Source organism: Onychomys torridus, chromosome 1 (assembly GCF_903995425.1).
Source record: "Onychomys torridus chromosome 1, mOncTor1.1, whole genome shotgun sequence".
NCBI classification, from domain to species: domain Eukaryota; kingdom Metazoa; phylum Chordata; class Mammalia; order Rodentia; family Cricetidae; genus Onychomys; species Onychomys torridus.
The window spans coordinates 71,661,777-71,677,785 of record NC_050443.1 but is presented as its reverse complement, the minus strand read 5'-3'; the positions used below and the strand labels follow the sequence as shown (position 1 = coordinate 71,677,785).

At 38.9% G+C, this 16,009-nt stretch overlaps 1 protein-coding gene across 7 annotated transcripts in view; it reads right to left on the bottom strand.

Annotated features, from left to right (window-relative positions):
• The window catches only part of Dlg2 (discs large MAGUK scaffold protein 2), a 901,904-nt gene that overhangs the window by 28,406 nt on the left and 857,489 nt on the right, over positions 1-16,009 (bottom strand). For 5 of the 7 annotated variants that reach the window (XM_036186483.1, XM_036186452.1, XM_036186468.1 and 2 more), the window contains one exon: positions 1,750-1,795. In XM_036186483.1, the coding sequence (XP_036042376.1) occupies positions 1,750-1,795 (46 nt within the window). Of the gene's footprint in view, positions 1-1,749; positions 1,796-2,586; positions 2,687-16,009 lie in introns of all 7 variants that reach the window. The other 2 variants (XM_036186442.1, XM_036186459.1) reach the window with 1 other exon arrangement.

The following is a 16,009-nucleotide window of genomic DNA, read 5'->3' as shown; positions in this document are numbered from 1 at the left end:
TCTCTAACAGCAAAAAATAAAATAGTGCTTTAAAATGCTTGGACATACACTTTTTTTTTTTGGCCTGCTGAGGGGGATTGATTCTACAGCATACAACTAAAGAAAACCAAAGCAAATGCTGATTTCCAACCATTCCTCTCTGTGTGGCTTTATGACCAGAGCTGTGCTGTTAATGTGGGCATACATTTAACAAGTCCAAGACTCATGGGGGAAGGGGTGGATGAACCCATGAGGATCTGCTTACTATCACTGAACAGATAGTGAAGATGCATACGCATACTTCAGGGCACCTTTGTGGATGTTCTTATCTTTCCTACTTTGAAACAGTATGTCGGGAGAACCTGATTTTTTTTCTCATTAATTAAATCTGTTCTGTTTTTAGAGAGTAAGCAAACATCTGGGTGTTCTGGATTCAACAGAGCATTACATACTTTTTAATGATGCTTACTATTAGTGATATGCTAAGACAGTCACTTTCCCTCTCCTAATTGAAAGTGTATAAATTCCCCCAGGTGGTATTTAATGCCATCCAGGTGATGCTAAAATCAGTGGGTAAATTTCATACCACACTCTACATAATCTTTCAAAGATAAAGTTTTCATCTTTAAGAAGAGCAGCACTTGACCAGATTTTGTTTTTCTCCAGCTACATGTCTAAAACAGGCCACTGTGAGTCAAAACTTGAACCCTGAAAGGCAGGCATCACCACACGCACAGGCTTATATAAACAGCCCTGGAATGTGAAATCCAACTCAATGGTATTTTGCTTTATAAAATGAAATGGACAACTAAAAATATCTCCTATAGCTATTACATTAAAACATACAAAACAAAATTGAATATGTGATACATTTGCAAAAGATACAAGATTCTGTTCTTATTTCCTTGGTGCTTCTAGAGTGGAACCAGGATTAAAGAAAGTAAAAATCATAGCACAGGCTTTTGAGACAAAGATACTTGTTTTTAATTGCTAAGTGCAACGAGACATAGACCAAAGACATGAATAAGTAGAAAATGTAAAGGTCTAATATATCTTATTTTTCATTCTGTACTACAAGATGGAGCCCTGACAGCATAATGCAGCTGGTAATTCAGATAGGCAAAGGTATTAATATTTATCTAAATATTCTATCTAAACTATCATACAATTGGTTCAAGCAGGACCACGGCAAGTCAGAAAAAAAAAATCAGTCAAAGTTAATAACAAAGAATTAAGGCTCAGATAGCTTAAAATTTACTTTTTGAGAATGCATGTTGCTTTTGACTACAAAACAGCTCCTTTATTAACAGCAAAGTATAGCTCAATTATAGAATTGGGCAAGGTCATTATATCTTTCCATGTTGAAAAGGCAGAAGAAAGAACATAAAGAATGTTTCTACTTTGCCATTCTAGAACACTTCACTCACCCTTTCTTTGACATGGTCTTTTGCTCTCTGAGAGGAAGTTGGCAACTGAGCAAATGATGCCCTGATGGGCATCAGGACCATGTTGGCCATTGTCACACAGCCAGAAAGGGGGAGGTGTTGCCCACAGCAGGAGTTAGACTGCCTGACACACTTCGCTTTTAAATGCTGACATGCAGAACAAAATGACCGAAACTTATTTTGTAGGAGCATTCACAGCTAGGTAACAAATCAAACTCGTATCGTGTGCATGCTAGGAATGAAAGGCCCTCAGGAAAAGGAACGAAAGGCAAACTCAAAAGGAAAGGAAAGGAAAAGTTAACAGTGACCATTCCTGGAAACTTACTCAGAGTCTTGGTTCCATAACCGTCGTCACCTAATCCGGGGATGTCCTGCACGGAAGTCCCCAGAGAGAGCAATGAGAGGAAGAACAGCCACGGAAGAGGAAGGGAGAGGTCAGTGGAGTTGAAATGGATACTACCATGACAGACCGTGTTGCCCAAGCAATCTGGATCCCACTCTCTTTCCTTTTGAAATAAATTTCATCCCAAGATCCCTGAGCTGAGTTATAAAAGGAAATTTTGATTTGTAAATCTGCTCAAAAGATTGAAGCCAGAGATTGTGGGGGGAAAAGAGAGAATCAGTGAATGTAATTTTTTCACTGTCAAAGAATGTCCCCAATCCAAATTTCATAACAAATTCTGTATCCACCTCTACAAGCTCCCTTCTCAGCATATATTTAATGGCTTCCTGGAGGGTAAGAGTGAACTGATGCACCAATACTCAATAAAAGTCATCGAATTACTTCTAATAAGTCGGCATCCAAGACAAAATGCATATGTGACAATGTAATCGAATATGTCTGAGCAGAAAGGAAATTTTTCTCAAGCCTTAGGGAGTTATAGGATCAAACCAGAGCCATTCCTGCTCACAGAGAAATGCTGGTTGGACTTGAAGCTCCAGTTTGGTCAAGGCCCTTTCTAGTGCTTTCTACACAACACAGCCCCAGGAAGGGAAGGATCCAGACTGCAGTCAAACACCGGTCACAGTAGTAAAACCTGTCCTGCCTGCCTGCCATGTTGTTCGCCTAGGTGTGTGGCGTGGGCCAGCCTGTCATGAGTGTTGCCTGTGAAGATTTTTTTTTCTTGTGTTGCAGGTGACATTATCTTCAGAATCTACTTACGTTCAGGATCACTGGTTTCCTGCTCACTCTGCTCCTTGTTCTTGTAGAATGGGAATTTTCGTGAAAAGATGAAGCTCTTTTTACGCTTGTCATTGAATGACTGTGAAGGAGAAAAGGCATGGGGCAAAAACAGGGGACGTCTAATTGTTGTCACACTCATGCTGACGCAACAACTAGTTTGTAAAAGCACAGAGAGCTGTAGTGACGCAAGGGGACACTCAACAGAGGCGCTGGAGGGGTTGCGAGGCAGACTGGACTTTCCAGGAGTGCCAGCTCCTGATAATAGCGCCTTGGGAAAGTGGGTCTGCAGTCAGAACACTCCTTGCATATAAATGGTGACCAGGGATGTCTTAAGGTGGAAGATCCAAACCCATCCTGGTTCTATAGTTTGTCTGTCACCTTTGACAGGTAACTGAATCTCTTCGAACTTCTGAGTCTTCATTTACAAATCAACACACTTTTCTGGTGTTAAGATCACACTAGGAAATATCCACATAAACTGCTATATAATTCTCATTTTATCACTGTTAGGCATAAAATGACTGATTATTAAAGCATAGGTTTTTTTTCCCTCATTGTCTAGCTGTCTTAAAATTGAATTTGTATTAGTTCAGCTTGGGTTTAATTAAAACTGCATAAGGAAGCAAATGGATTTATGATATGTGATAATTATAGTGTAACATTTTAATTCAAAAGATAATTTAGCCTCACATCCTCATTATGGACTACCTCGAGAAGCACAAAGAGGTGGAGTCCAATGCCAGTATCACAGGTGTCGTTGGTGACAGCCAGCAAGCAGTCAACCAGAAGCTTCTAATGTGGTACTTACTTGGCAATCACCCAAGCATAGGAGAAATCATAGTCACTCATCTACATTTTGGTAAAGGGAAAAAAATTAGGATATCTTCAAAGTACAAGTCATCTATTAGTTTAAATGGGGCTGGATTAAAAAATAAAATATTTTATAGTACAGTTATTAAAATCACTCCAGTGATCAGGACATGCTTGTCAGTAGATTTTTAAAGAAAACTCAATTTATCGCATGGTAGCTGTTGTTACACAAATGCTTTGTGGGTTGTTCTTTGTGAAATGGAACCATTCAAATCTTATTAATTTCATATCTTATAATGTTTTAAAAATGTCTCGCCAGCCTGATTATCATCCACACTTGACTGATTTAAATCTTCTAGCTGCTTAAAACCACTAGAAAAACATCTCCAGGGAGCAGGGTTTCTTACTTGCATAGGTTTTAGATTGAATTGCCAATGGCATTGTGAAAAGGGGTGTTGTAACCCAGGGTTAGCATTGGCCACTGGCAGGAAGAAATGTGGAGCCAGCGAGGCGACAGCTTGGAAGAAATGAGTACTTATTGGCTGAGAGATGAGCGTTTTGTCCCATTCATGGGACTAAGTCATGTGCCCATATTTAATTAGAAGCTTGACAAAAAAATTGGTGCAAATAAGGCATTTGTTTTGTACTCTTGTGCTCAGTTATTAGTACTGATCATGTTCATTCAGGAAACACTGAAGTACTGAAACCTCTTTCACTAAAGTCAGCTGAATTTTATGCCAGATCAGGAACAGTTTTATATCTCATATTAAAGCACTACTTTCTTGGAACGTAAGTCTGCAGACAGCACCTGTGTTTAATAGAGTTTTATCATAACTTATAATTGAGAAGTGGAAGCCATAGACAAGGCTAGGAAGTGCCCCATATTTTCCTTAAAGGAACATTACATATTCTTGCATCACTCCAGTGTCATGCTACTTTTACATTTCAAGCATATTTAAACTCCAGTAACTGAAAGTAAAAGAAAAATATCATGTAAGATCAATGGCATGTGATATGGCAGGGGGTGTTAGACACTACTCGTTAACATTAAAGATGACTTTTCATGCAAAACAATTATGAAATCTCATGCAAATACAAAATTATGCCAAGAGAATTTGGAAAGCTGGGGATGTAAACACACAAACACACACAGATGGATAATGCAGAGGCTTCTAGAACCCCAAGTGGTGTTGCATGCAAACCACCTTGTTTACATTGTCTCATGGGGGAAAAAATGAAAAGGTGTTGTCTTTGATTAATTCTTTCATGTTTTAAAGCAAGGAATGTAATGTGTTAACATTTCCCAAGTATGAAAATGTTGTGTATCATGAGTTCTCTGATCAGACATAATCATACTGAACAGCACACCTTTTCAAAGGACAGAAAATACATGATATCTCAGAAGTAAAATTATACAACAGTATTATGAACAAATGCACTTCAATTCCTTCCTGTGTAACATGGAAGGCACTGGACCCCTTCATGGTCACACTTTCTTAGATGTATGGATACAAAATCAAATCACCCATTTCATTTCACATAGATTTCAATGTTTTGCAGGTGGGGTCTTACTGAAGTAATGGTAACATTAGTTAATGTTAACATTTTGACTTATAAAGGATTACATGTGGTTTAAGAGGCTAGACATGTGTAGTATCATAATATATGCTTTATTATCACTGTAATTTTTCCTTTTAATACTGAAGGGAAAATTCTGATGCATGAGTGCTGGGTGAAGAGAATAAATTAGCATTTTTGCTATTTATGTAACACATGGCTCTAAAGTAAAGGCTAGTTTACAGCTCTTGTCTTAATTGTGCCTGCTCAGTGCTGTTTTGTCTACATTACAGCATCTTTAATCCCCATGTGTTGCCTTTAAGGAGAAAATTCCTTTGAATAGAGATCTTGAAAACACCAATCAAATGTGGCCTGCGGTAAGTTGGCATAGGAAAGAATTCTACTTTAGAATTTGACCAAGCAAAAATTTGTATTTATTGAGCATTGAATTACCAAATTTAGTTCTAAGGCATCACATGCATGATCTACAGGCTAGCTTCATGAAGCCTGCCTCATCACTATTCCTGTATGTATTCAGGGTTGCTCAAATGGTGAGCTGTGAAGTCAGGAATTGAATTGGCTGCAGATGTTAGTGTTTGGTGAGTACAAATTTCTGAAAGCCATGCCTCCTTCAAGTTTATATTTAAAATTACAAGCAATTGACTATTGTAAGTCACACCACATATTCTGTCATTCCTGGACAGTAATGGCTGGTAGTTACTTAGGCCACAACATGTCATTGGATTAATCAGTATCTCTTTTGGTTATTTTGCTACATCTTTCCATCTTAGATAACAATTCATGCCGTTGATGGCTGAAAACCACGCTTGTCCTTATGATATTATAAAAAAATAAAAGGAATTTTAATGAGACACATTAGACATAGCAATCTAAAAAATTTGCATATAAGTGGCTAGTTAATAGTGAAGTGAATAAGTGGTGTATACAGCATAATGAGGTATAGAGAGTAGGAAGTAGCAGTTGATGGGTATGGACTTATTTTAGAGTACATAGAGATGAGAATGTGGTGATGGTTACATAGCCTATGAATACACTTGGAAACATGGGAGTTGTGTATTTTAAGGTCATGTAACTAATGTAAATTATATCTCAAGAAGGCCATTTAAAAGAGGAATCCTTGTACAACCCCATACCATAGGTTGAAAGGAAACAATCATATCAGTTTTCTCATTCAACTTGGTGTAAATATATTATGTCTTTAATTGGATGCTCTCCAACTCTTGTAGTCTACCATATATATATATATATATATATATATATATATATATATACCATATATATATATATACCATATATATATATATACCATATATATATATACCATATATATATACCATATATATACACACACATATACATATATATATATCTGCATGTAGAAATCTGTATATGTTTCTGTTGATCTTATTCTGTCCTGTCTCTCAGTTAAGTGAATACCTTTCATGTTGTGACAGACATTATAACACTTATGTCAGGCGTCAGCATCTCATCAGTGTGACTTAGAAGCCTCATGATTGGCAGGTCAAATAGCATGAAATTTCCTGGATCAACCCCACCATAGAATGTTTTGGTAATCTGGTGTAAGATAAAAGAACATTACTCATAACGAAGAAAGCAAAAAACGCAAATCCCCTCTTCTCTACTTAAATCCCATGTTTTTGAAGACAAATGTCATGTGTTTACCCTTCATATTCAGAAAACTCTAGAACTAGGGGCCTATTTCTGTTTTTTTTTTTAAATCTGCTAATTCCTCAGCTTCTGTAGCTCCATAACATTACCTTTGTAGATAATGGTGTTCTTTGGTGGAATTTAAACTTGTACATGGTTCAAATATGCCTTTTCTGTGGCTCCTCTTACTTTAATAAACATTTATTTCTCGGGAAGCAGTGGATCCAGGAGAGAGGGAAGGTGGTGGGTGGGCACTGGAAAGCGTGGAGGAAGGGGAAGCTGTGGTTGGCATATATTTATTGTATGAGAGAAGAATAAAATTGAAAAATTACTTGTTTCCTCATAGTTGTGTTCACCTGGAAAAGCTGTTTAGACATCACTTTGTATTATATAGGTAGCTCATTTTCATGCAGAAACAGAATTATAAAACAAAATGTATTAAAGAATAAGCAATAATATGACCAAGAAGAGTTGAATCAGAGATCATTTGTTGGATCTCAGATTAATACTTGAGAGCATAAAAAATTACCCATTCAGAAGTCCCAAGCCTCTTGAAAGAGAATAAAAGCTCACTGCAAAGAAGCCCTCCTAAGTTCTACTAAAACAAAGCTCCAAATGAACCTGAATATGTTCAAACTTACAACTTCCATGATCAGTTTACAAATACAATTGGATTTTCCATGTTTCTTTGATTTCTTTATAAAGATACAACAATCAAAATCTGAAGTTTGGAAAACTCTGTGAGACAAATTACCTAGTTTCTTCAACATAAATATTGCATCAACTAACAGCAAAAACAAACAAAATACTTAAAGGGACTTCATTTGCCTCTGGTTCAAACGAATGACAACAGAAAACAACAACAAAACCATTTATGACATTTGTGGTATAATATGAATCCAGAAGAGGAGGAGGAGGAGGAGGAGGAGGAGGAGGAGGAGGGATTATTGCCAGATTGTGTAAAGACACTTGCCACAAGATGATACAAACCTGACAAACTGACTTTGACCCCCAGATCCCATGTAAAGGTGGAAGAGAGAGCCGACTGCACAAAGTTGTCTATTAATCCAGTAATTATTAATTTTTATGTGTGACAATGGTATGTGGTCATGCCATACTGAATTAGAGAATGGTTTGATACCCTGAATTACCTTAAAATATGTAACTGGAATATAGCCTCAGTACATCTAAAGGTAGAATTGTTAAGAACATTGACATTTTCTTGGCAGGCTAATGTGATAAGAATACTGAAACCATTTTGTTCTACAACCAAACAAATGAATAAATGCAGGCATGCTGGGAACAAGAGTTGTCATGGTCAAAAAGAGGATATTTGAAAGGAAATGAAGAATCTTTAAAAATTTTAATTTCTTTTCTAAAGAAGCCCTAGGTGTGGATGATAGCCTTGTAGCTGGAAGCATATCTAGCATCTACCCTGAAAAATGGGAATTAATGTTGTTTAGTTGGAAACAATACTTGAGTAAAACCTACATTAACTGTGATGTGTATAAAGAACATCAAAGCCAAACCCACATAATATGAACAATGGGCACAATGAATCTGAGAAGAAATGTGTGATGCCATTGAGGCTATAAAAAGAGTTAACCAAACAGGGTAAATGAAAAGCTTTTCTTTATAGGAGAATCCAGGGAGAACGATAAAGCCAGGAATCACTATTCTCTAACTGCCACCAGAAAAGAAAATTCATTCAAGAGTCATCAGTATTTGCAAGTCCGTGAGAAAACAATATATTCATCTCTTCACATAATCAATTACAAGAGTAGCAAGAAATAGCTACACGATGGAGCAATCTGTCAAGGTCAACTGTGGGGCTGACAAACTGACTGGATGTATTTTCTGAGTGCAAGGACTGAAAAGTAGTTGAAGTCATGTGGTATTCCTGCTCCAAAGGCAACAATTCACATCGATGGTGAAGAAATGGGCATTTCCTAACTGAAATGCATCCTCTTAAGATGTCAGTGTCATGACATCATAAGCAACTGTCCCAGAGGTGGGACAAGTGAAACGAAGTGTGTGGTGCTGGATCAGGAAGGCACACAATGCATAATTTCTACAGCTTTCTGTCAACATAGTTGAGGGGATTGTAGATGGGTGTGTAATTTTGGAGTATAAGGGACCTATAGTTCTCTTCCTGCTTTTGTAATGTTTAAAATTTTTCATGAGGTGGCTTTAAAAAGAGAAATCATGAAGTATATATAGACAGATGTTACTAGTTGACTGGTGTGTGTGTGTGTGTGTGTGTGTGTGTGTGTGTGTGTGTGTGTGTGTGATTCTTATAGCTTTTCTCTTCTTTCTTTTTCTTTTTGTTAGACTCAAAGCAGTAACAGGAAGTAAAGCAGATAAGGAAAGGAAAAATGGAAGCCAGTCCCCTATGAGTTCTGGGGTCCAGTGGAGGCAGCAAAGAGGGTTCATTATTCAAAAAAAAAGTGGCAGCTGATATTCTCTAACCTGAAAGGACAAAGTTCCTAGCATTCTTTGCTTAAGAAAGAATTAAAATCACAGGATCCATCATTCTACAAATGGTTGTGAAAAATAGCATGCTAAATGTGCCCTTCACTCCCCTTTTCTACTTACATTATTTCTGGGTCTGGTATGGTCATGCTATGTAAAAATGCAATACTTAGGGCAGTAGTCTAGAGAGCAAGCCTAGAGTAGTATAGCAAAGGGCTGTCTGAAGCATATGCGGACTTCACAGCCACTCTGGTGTATAGTAAGTAGGTAGGATATCTATATTCTGATGCCCAAGTCATTGACATCAGGGATATCATCAATTCTTCCCAAAGAAATTTAAAATTGTTTACCATCCTCTTATATTTTTATCAAGCTACCTCTACCTTCATAGCAAAATTCACCAACTGCTTTCCTTTGAACGCGCAACAATCATATGTTAAATTTTATGATTTTCCCTATTCTAGACATAAGGAAGCTATGTCCTGTGGGCCAATCTGACCCACTTTGTGATTCTGTAAAATGGCATTTTTATTGGTGCACAATCATGTTCACTAACACTAGAGGGACCAAATAAGTTCTAAGACATTGATATCTAGTCTTTTACAGAAAACAAACAAGCAAGCAAAAATCTAGTGATCTAAACTGCTCTATTTAGAGTCATCAGTGAACTCTAGGAAATTCAGTTCAGCCTACTTATATATGTATTCTGAACTCTGTTCAATATTCTTGTTCTGGAAGCATATCTTTTGGCATCTCCCAGGGAATACTCTGGGTTCTGTAGCCAGGCTCCATCTTAAGTGAGCTACTATATGAGTTTGAACTGTCTAAGGGCCAGAAAACTCAGTGTAGTGCCATCTATGGGATTCCACAGACATTTCATTGGTTTGGAGATAATTATTTTACAAACACAAACTGGTCATTAAGAGTAGCCTAAGCCACTTCCTGAGACTCAGAGACCAGCCCCCAGCTTCCATCCGCCCCGGAACTCCCATCTGGACCAGACGTGAGTACCTGGGTTATAGTCAGAGAGGCAATGGCCCCTGGGTCCCACAGCTGTACACAGACCACTCTGGGAGGAACTGACCAACTTGGCTCCAGTTTCCTGCCAATCGGCAGGCCCTGAGGGAAGGCTCCCCTTTTCCAAGACTGCAGGCAGACACTGCAGTCTCCACACCCTGCCCCCACACCCATCTGCTGGAGACCCCAGCCACTTCCTGAGAATCAGAGACCAGCCCCAAGCTTCCATCCTGCCCTGGAGCTCCCATCTGGACCAGAGACCAGAGGAACTCCCATCTGGACAAGAGGAGCTCCCATCTGGACAAAATAAGGAGACCCCAGGGACTTCCCGAGACTCAGAGTCCAGCCCCCCAGCTCCTATCCTTTCAATCATCACAGATGGAGTGAACAAGACCGTCCAAGACAAAACCAGATTTAAACAATACTTATCCACAAACCCAGCCCTACAGAAAGCACTAGAAGGAAAATTCCAACCTAAGGAAGGCAGATACACCCATGAAAACACAGGCAATAGATAACACCACAGCAGTAAACCCCAAAGAAGAGAAGTACACACACACTACCACCAAAAAATAAAAATAACAACAGGAATGAACAATCACTGGTCATTAATATCCCTTAATATAAATGGACTTAATTCACCTATAAAAAGACACAGAGTAAGAGAATGGATACAAAAACAGAACCCATCTTTCTGCTGCATAGAAGAAACACACCTCAAATTCAAAGACAGATACCTCCTAAGAATAAAAGGCTGGGAAAAGACTTTCCAATCAAATGGTCTTAAGAAGCAAGCTGGTGTAGCCATCCTAATATCCAGCAAAATAGACTTCAAACTAAAATCAATCAAAAGAGATGATGAAGGACATTACATACTCATCGCAGGAAAGATCCACCAAGATGAAGTCTCAATTCTGAACATTTATGCCCCAAACACAAGGGCACCCACATATGTAAAAGAAACATTACTAAAGCTTAAATCACATATAAAACCCCACATATTAATAGTGGGAGACTTCAACACCCCACTTTCACCTCTGGACACATCGGCCAAATTGAAACTTAACAGAGACATAATGGACTTAACTGATGTTATGGCACGAATGGACTTAATCAATATCTACAGAACATTCCACCCAAACAAAAAAGAATAGACCTTCTTCTCAGCACCCCATGGAACCTTCTCTAAAATTGACCACATACTTGGCCACAAAGCAAATCTCATCAGATACAAAACAATTGGAATAACCTCCTGTGTTCTATCAGACCACCATGGTTTAAAGTTAGATTTCAGCAACAGAAAAAAACTACAGAAATCCTACAATCTCATGGAAACTGAATAATGCTCAACTGAATCACCAATGGGTTAAGGAAGAAATAAAGAAAGAAATTAAAGACTTCCTAGAGATCAATGAAAATGAATACACCACATACCCAAACTTATGGGATACTATGAAAGCAGTGCTAAGAGGGAAATTCATAGCACTGAATGCCCACATAAAGAAGCTGGAGAAATCTCACACTAGTGACTTGACAGCACACCTGAAAGCCCTTGAACAGGAAGAAGCAAAGTCTCCTAGGAGGAACAGATGCCAGGAACTTATTAAATTGAGAGCTGAAATCAATAAAATAGAAATAAAGAGAACAATACAAAGGATTAATGAAACAAAGAGTTGGTTCTTTGAGAAGATCAACAAGATAGACAAGCCCTTATCCAAACTAACCAAAAGACAGAGAGAGAGAGCATCCAAGTTAACAAAATCACAAATGAAAAGGAGGACATAACAACAGACAATGAGGAAATCCATAGAATCATCAGGTCATACTTCAAAAACCTCTACTCCACAAAACTGGAAAATCTAAAAGAAATGGATAATTTTCTGGATAGGTACCACATACCTAAGTTAAATCAAGACCAGATAAACCATTTAAATAGTCCAATAACCCCCAAGGACATAGAATAAGTCATTAAAAGTCTCCCAACAAAAAAAAGCCCTGGACCTGATGGTTTCACTGCAGAATTCTACCAGATCTTCAAAGAAGACTTAATACCAATACTCTTTAAATTGTTCCACACAATAGAAGCAGAAGGTATACTAACAAACTCCTTCTATGAGGCTATAATTACCCTGATTCCTAAACCAAACAAAGATGCAACAAAGAAAGAGAACTACAGACTGATCTCCCTCATGAACATTGATGCAAAAATACTCAATAAAATTCTGGCAAACAGACTCCAAGAACACATCAAAACAATTATCCACCATGATCAAGTAGGCTTCATCCCAGGGATGCAAGGGTAGTTCAACATACAAAAATCTGTCAATGTAATACACCATATAAACAAACTCAAGGAAAAAGACCACATGATCATCTCACTAGATGCAGAAAAGGCATTTGACAAAATCTAACACCCCTTCATGATAAAGCCTTGGAGTGATCAGCAATACAGGGAACATACCTAAACACAATAAAGGCAATCTACAGCAAGCCAACAGCCAACATCAAATTAAATGGAGAGAAACTCAAAGAAATACCACTAAAATCAGGCACAAGGCAAGGGTGTCCCCTCTCCCCCTACTTATTCAATATAGTACTTGAAGTTCTAGCCAGAGCTATAAGACAACATAAGGAGATTAAGGGGATACAAATTGGAAAGGAAGACATCAAGCTCTCCCTATTTGCAGATGGCATGTTAGTATACATGGGTGACCCCAAAAATTCAGCCAAGGAACTGATACAGCAACATTGCAGGATACAAGATCAACTCAAAAAAAATCAGTAGCCCTCCTATATACAGTAGACAAACAGGCTGAGAAGGAAATCAGAGATACATCACCCTTTATAATAGCCACAAATGATATAAAATACCTTGGGGTTATGCTAACTAAGCATGTGAAGGACCTATATGACAAGAACTTTAAGTCCCTAAAAAAAGAAACTGAAGAAGATGTCAGAAAATGGAAAGATCTCCCATGCTCATGGATAGACAGGATTAACATAGTAACAATGGCGATCTTACCAAAAGCAATCTACAGATTCAACGCAATTCCCATCAAATTACCAACACAATTCTTCACAGATCTGGAAAGAATAATACTCAACTTCATATGGAAAAACAAAAAACCCAGGATAGCCAAAAGAATCCTGTACAATAAAACAACCTCTGGAGGCATCACAATCCCCGACCTCAAGCTCTACTATAGAGCTACTGTAATAAAAACAGCTTGGTACTGGCATAAAAACCAACATGTGGACCAATGGAATCGAATTGAAGACCCTGACATTAACCCGCACACCTATGAACATATAATTTTTGACAAAGAAGCTAAAAATGTACAATGGAACAAAGAAAGCATCTTCAACAAATGGTGCTGGCATAACTGGATGTCAATGTGTAGAAGGCTGCAAATAGATCCATATCTGTCACCGTGCACAAAACTTAAATCCAAGTGGATCAAAGACCTCAACATAAATCCAGCTACTCTGAACCTGATAGTAGAGAAAGTAGGAAGTACTCTTGAACGCATTGGCACTGGAGAGCACTTTCTAAATATAACACCAGTAGCACAGACACTGAGAGAAACAATCAATCAATGGGACCTGTTGAAACTGAGAAGCTTTTGTAGAGCAAAGGACATGGTCAACAAGACAAAGCAACAGCCTACAGAATGGGAAAAGGTCTTCACCAACCCCACATCTGACAGAGGGCTGATATCCAGAATATATAAAGAACTCAAGAAATTAGACATCAAAATGCCCAACAGTCCAATTAAGAAATGGGCTATAGAACTAAACAGAGAATTCTCCACAGAGGGAGTTCAAATGGCTGAAAGACATTTAAGGAATTGCTCAACATCCCTAATTATCCAGGAAATGCAAATCAAAATGACTCTGAGATACCACCTTACACCTGTCAGAATGGCTAAGATCAAAAGCAAAGAAGACAGCTTATGCTGGAGAGGATGTGGAGCAAGGGGAACTCTCCTCCACTGCTGGTGGGAATGCAAGCTTGTGTAGCCACTTTGGAAATCAATATGGCGCTTCCTTAGAAAATTGGGAATCCATCTCCCCCAAGACCCAGCTGTAGCACTCTTGAGCATATACCCAAGGAATGCTCAATCATACCACAGGGCATTTGCTCAGCTATGTTCGTATCAGCTTTGTTTATAACAGCCAGAACCTGGAAACAACCTAGATGCCCTTCAACTGAAGAATGGATAAAGAAAATATGGTACATATACACAATGGAGTACTACTCAGCAGAGAAAAACAATGACATCATGAGGTTTGCAGGCAAAATGGATGGATCTAGAAAAAATCATCCTGAGTGAGGTAACCCAGACTCAGAAGGACAAACATGGTATGTACTCACTCATAGGAGGATACTAGATGTAAAACAAAGATGACTAGACTGCTACACAACTCCAGGGAGGATACCTAGATAACGGGACCCTAGGAAAGATCCAAGGATCACCCAATGACAGAGAAATGGATGAGATGTACATGAACAACTTGGACGATAGTGGGAGTAATGAAGGGCAAGATTTGAGGGAAAGAAAGCTTAGGGGAGCAGGAGATCCTAGCTGGATCAAGAACAGAAAGGGAGAACAAGGAATAACAGACCATGATAAATGAAGACCACATGAGAACAGGAATAGGCAGAGTGCTGGAGAGGTCCCCAAAAATCCACAATGATACATCCTCTGTAGACTGCTGGCAATGGTTGAGAGAAAGCCTGATCTGACCTAGTCTGGTGATCAGATGGCTAAACACCCTAACTGTCGTGCTGGAACTCTCGTCCAATAACTGATGGAAGTGGATGCAGAGATCCTCAGCCAGTCCCCAGGTGGAGCTCTAGGTGTCCAAGTGTTGAGAAAGAGGAGGGTCTGCAAGATCGTGAATTGTTGAATCCAAGATTGCAAAAAGCACAGGGGCAAAAAGCCAAACGAATGGAAGCACATGAATTATGAACCAAAGGCTGTGGAGCCCCCAGCTGGATCAGGCCCTCTGGATAAGTGAGACAATTGAATAGCTTGATCTGCTTGGGAGGCACCCAGTCTGTGGGACCAGGATCTGTCCTTAGTGCATGAGCTGGCTGTTTGAAACCTTGGGCTTACACTGGGACACTTTGCTCAGTCTGGAAGGAGGGGACAGGACCAGCCTGTACTGAATCCACCAGGTTTAAATGAATCCCCAGGGGTGCCTTGATCCTGGAGGACATGGGAATGGAGGGGAGGGGCTGAGGGGAAGGTGGGGGTGGGTGCGGGAGGGGGGAATACAGGGGAACCCATGGCTGATGTATAAAATTTAAAACACATAATAATAAAGAAAAAAATTTAAAAAAGAAAGTATAGGAAATAAATAATAGGAAAGTGGAAAGTTCAGAAATTGTGGAGAAGATCCACATATTCATGTACAGCAGAATGAATATGATCCTAAACAAAGATGACCAGAGAAGTTCCTTTCTCCATCATCTTTATACTCACTGATCCTTCAAAGTACAAGAAAGAGGGCTAGGCATGTAGCTTAATGGTAGAGGGTTAGCCTAGCATACAAGTGACCTAGTGTTCTGTATATAGTAAAAGGTAAAGACAATGTATACATGCATACACATATACATAAAGTATCTAAGTGACATTCAAGGCTATCCCTATCAGACTGGAGCAGATTTCTCAACAGAAACTCTTCAGTCCAGGCAGGAATACACAGAATGAGTGTTCCAAGTGATGAAGGAGAGTGCTCAACCCAGCAAGTCAGTCTCTGGAAATGATTAAAAGCAGGTTCCCCAGCACTTTTATTTCCATATCTTTCAGATTGAGAGCATGGTAGACATTCAGTTTTTACTGCATGAATA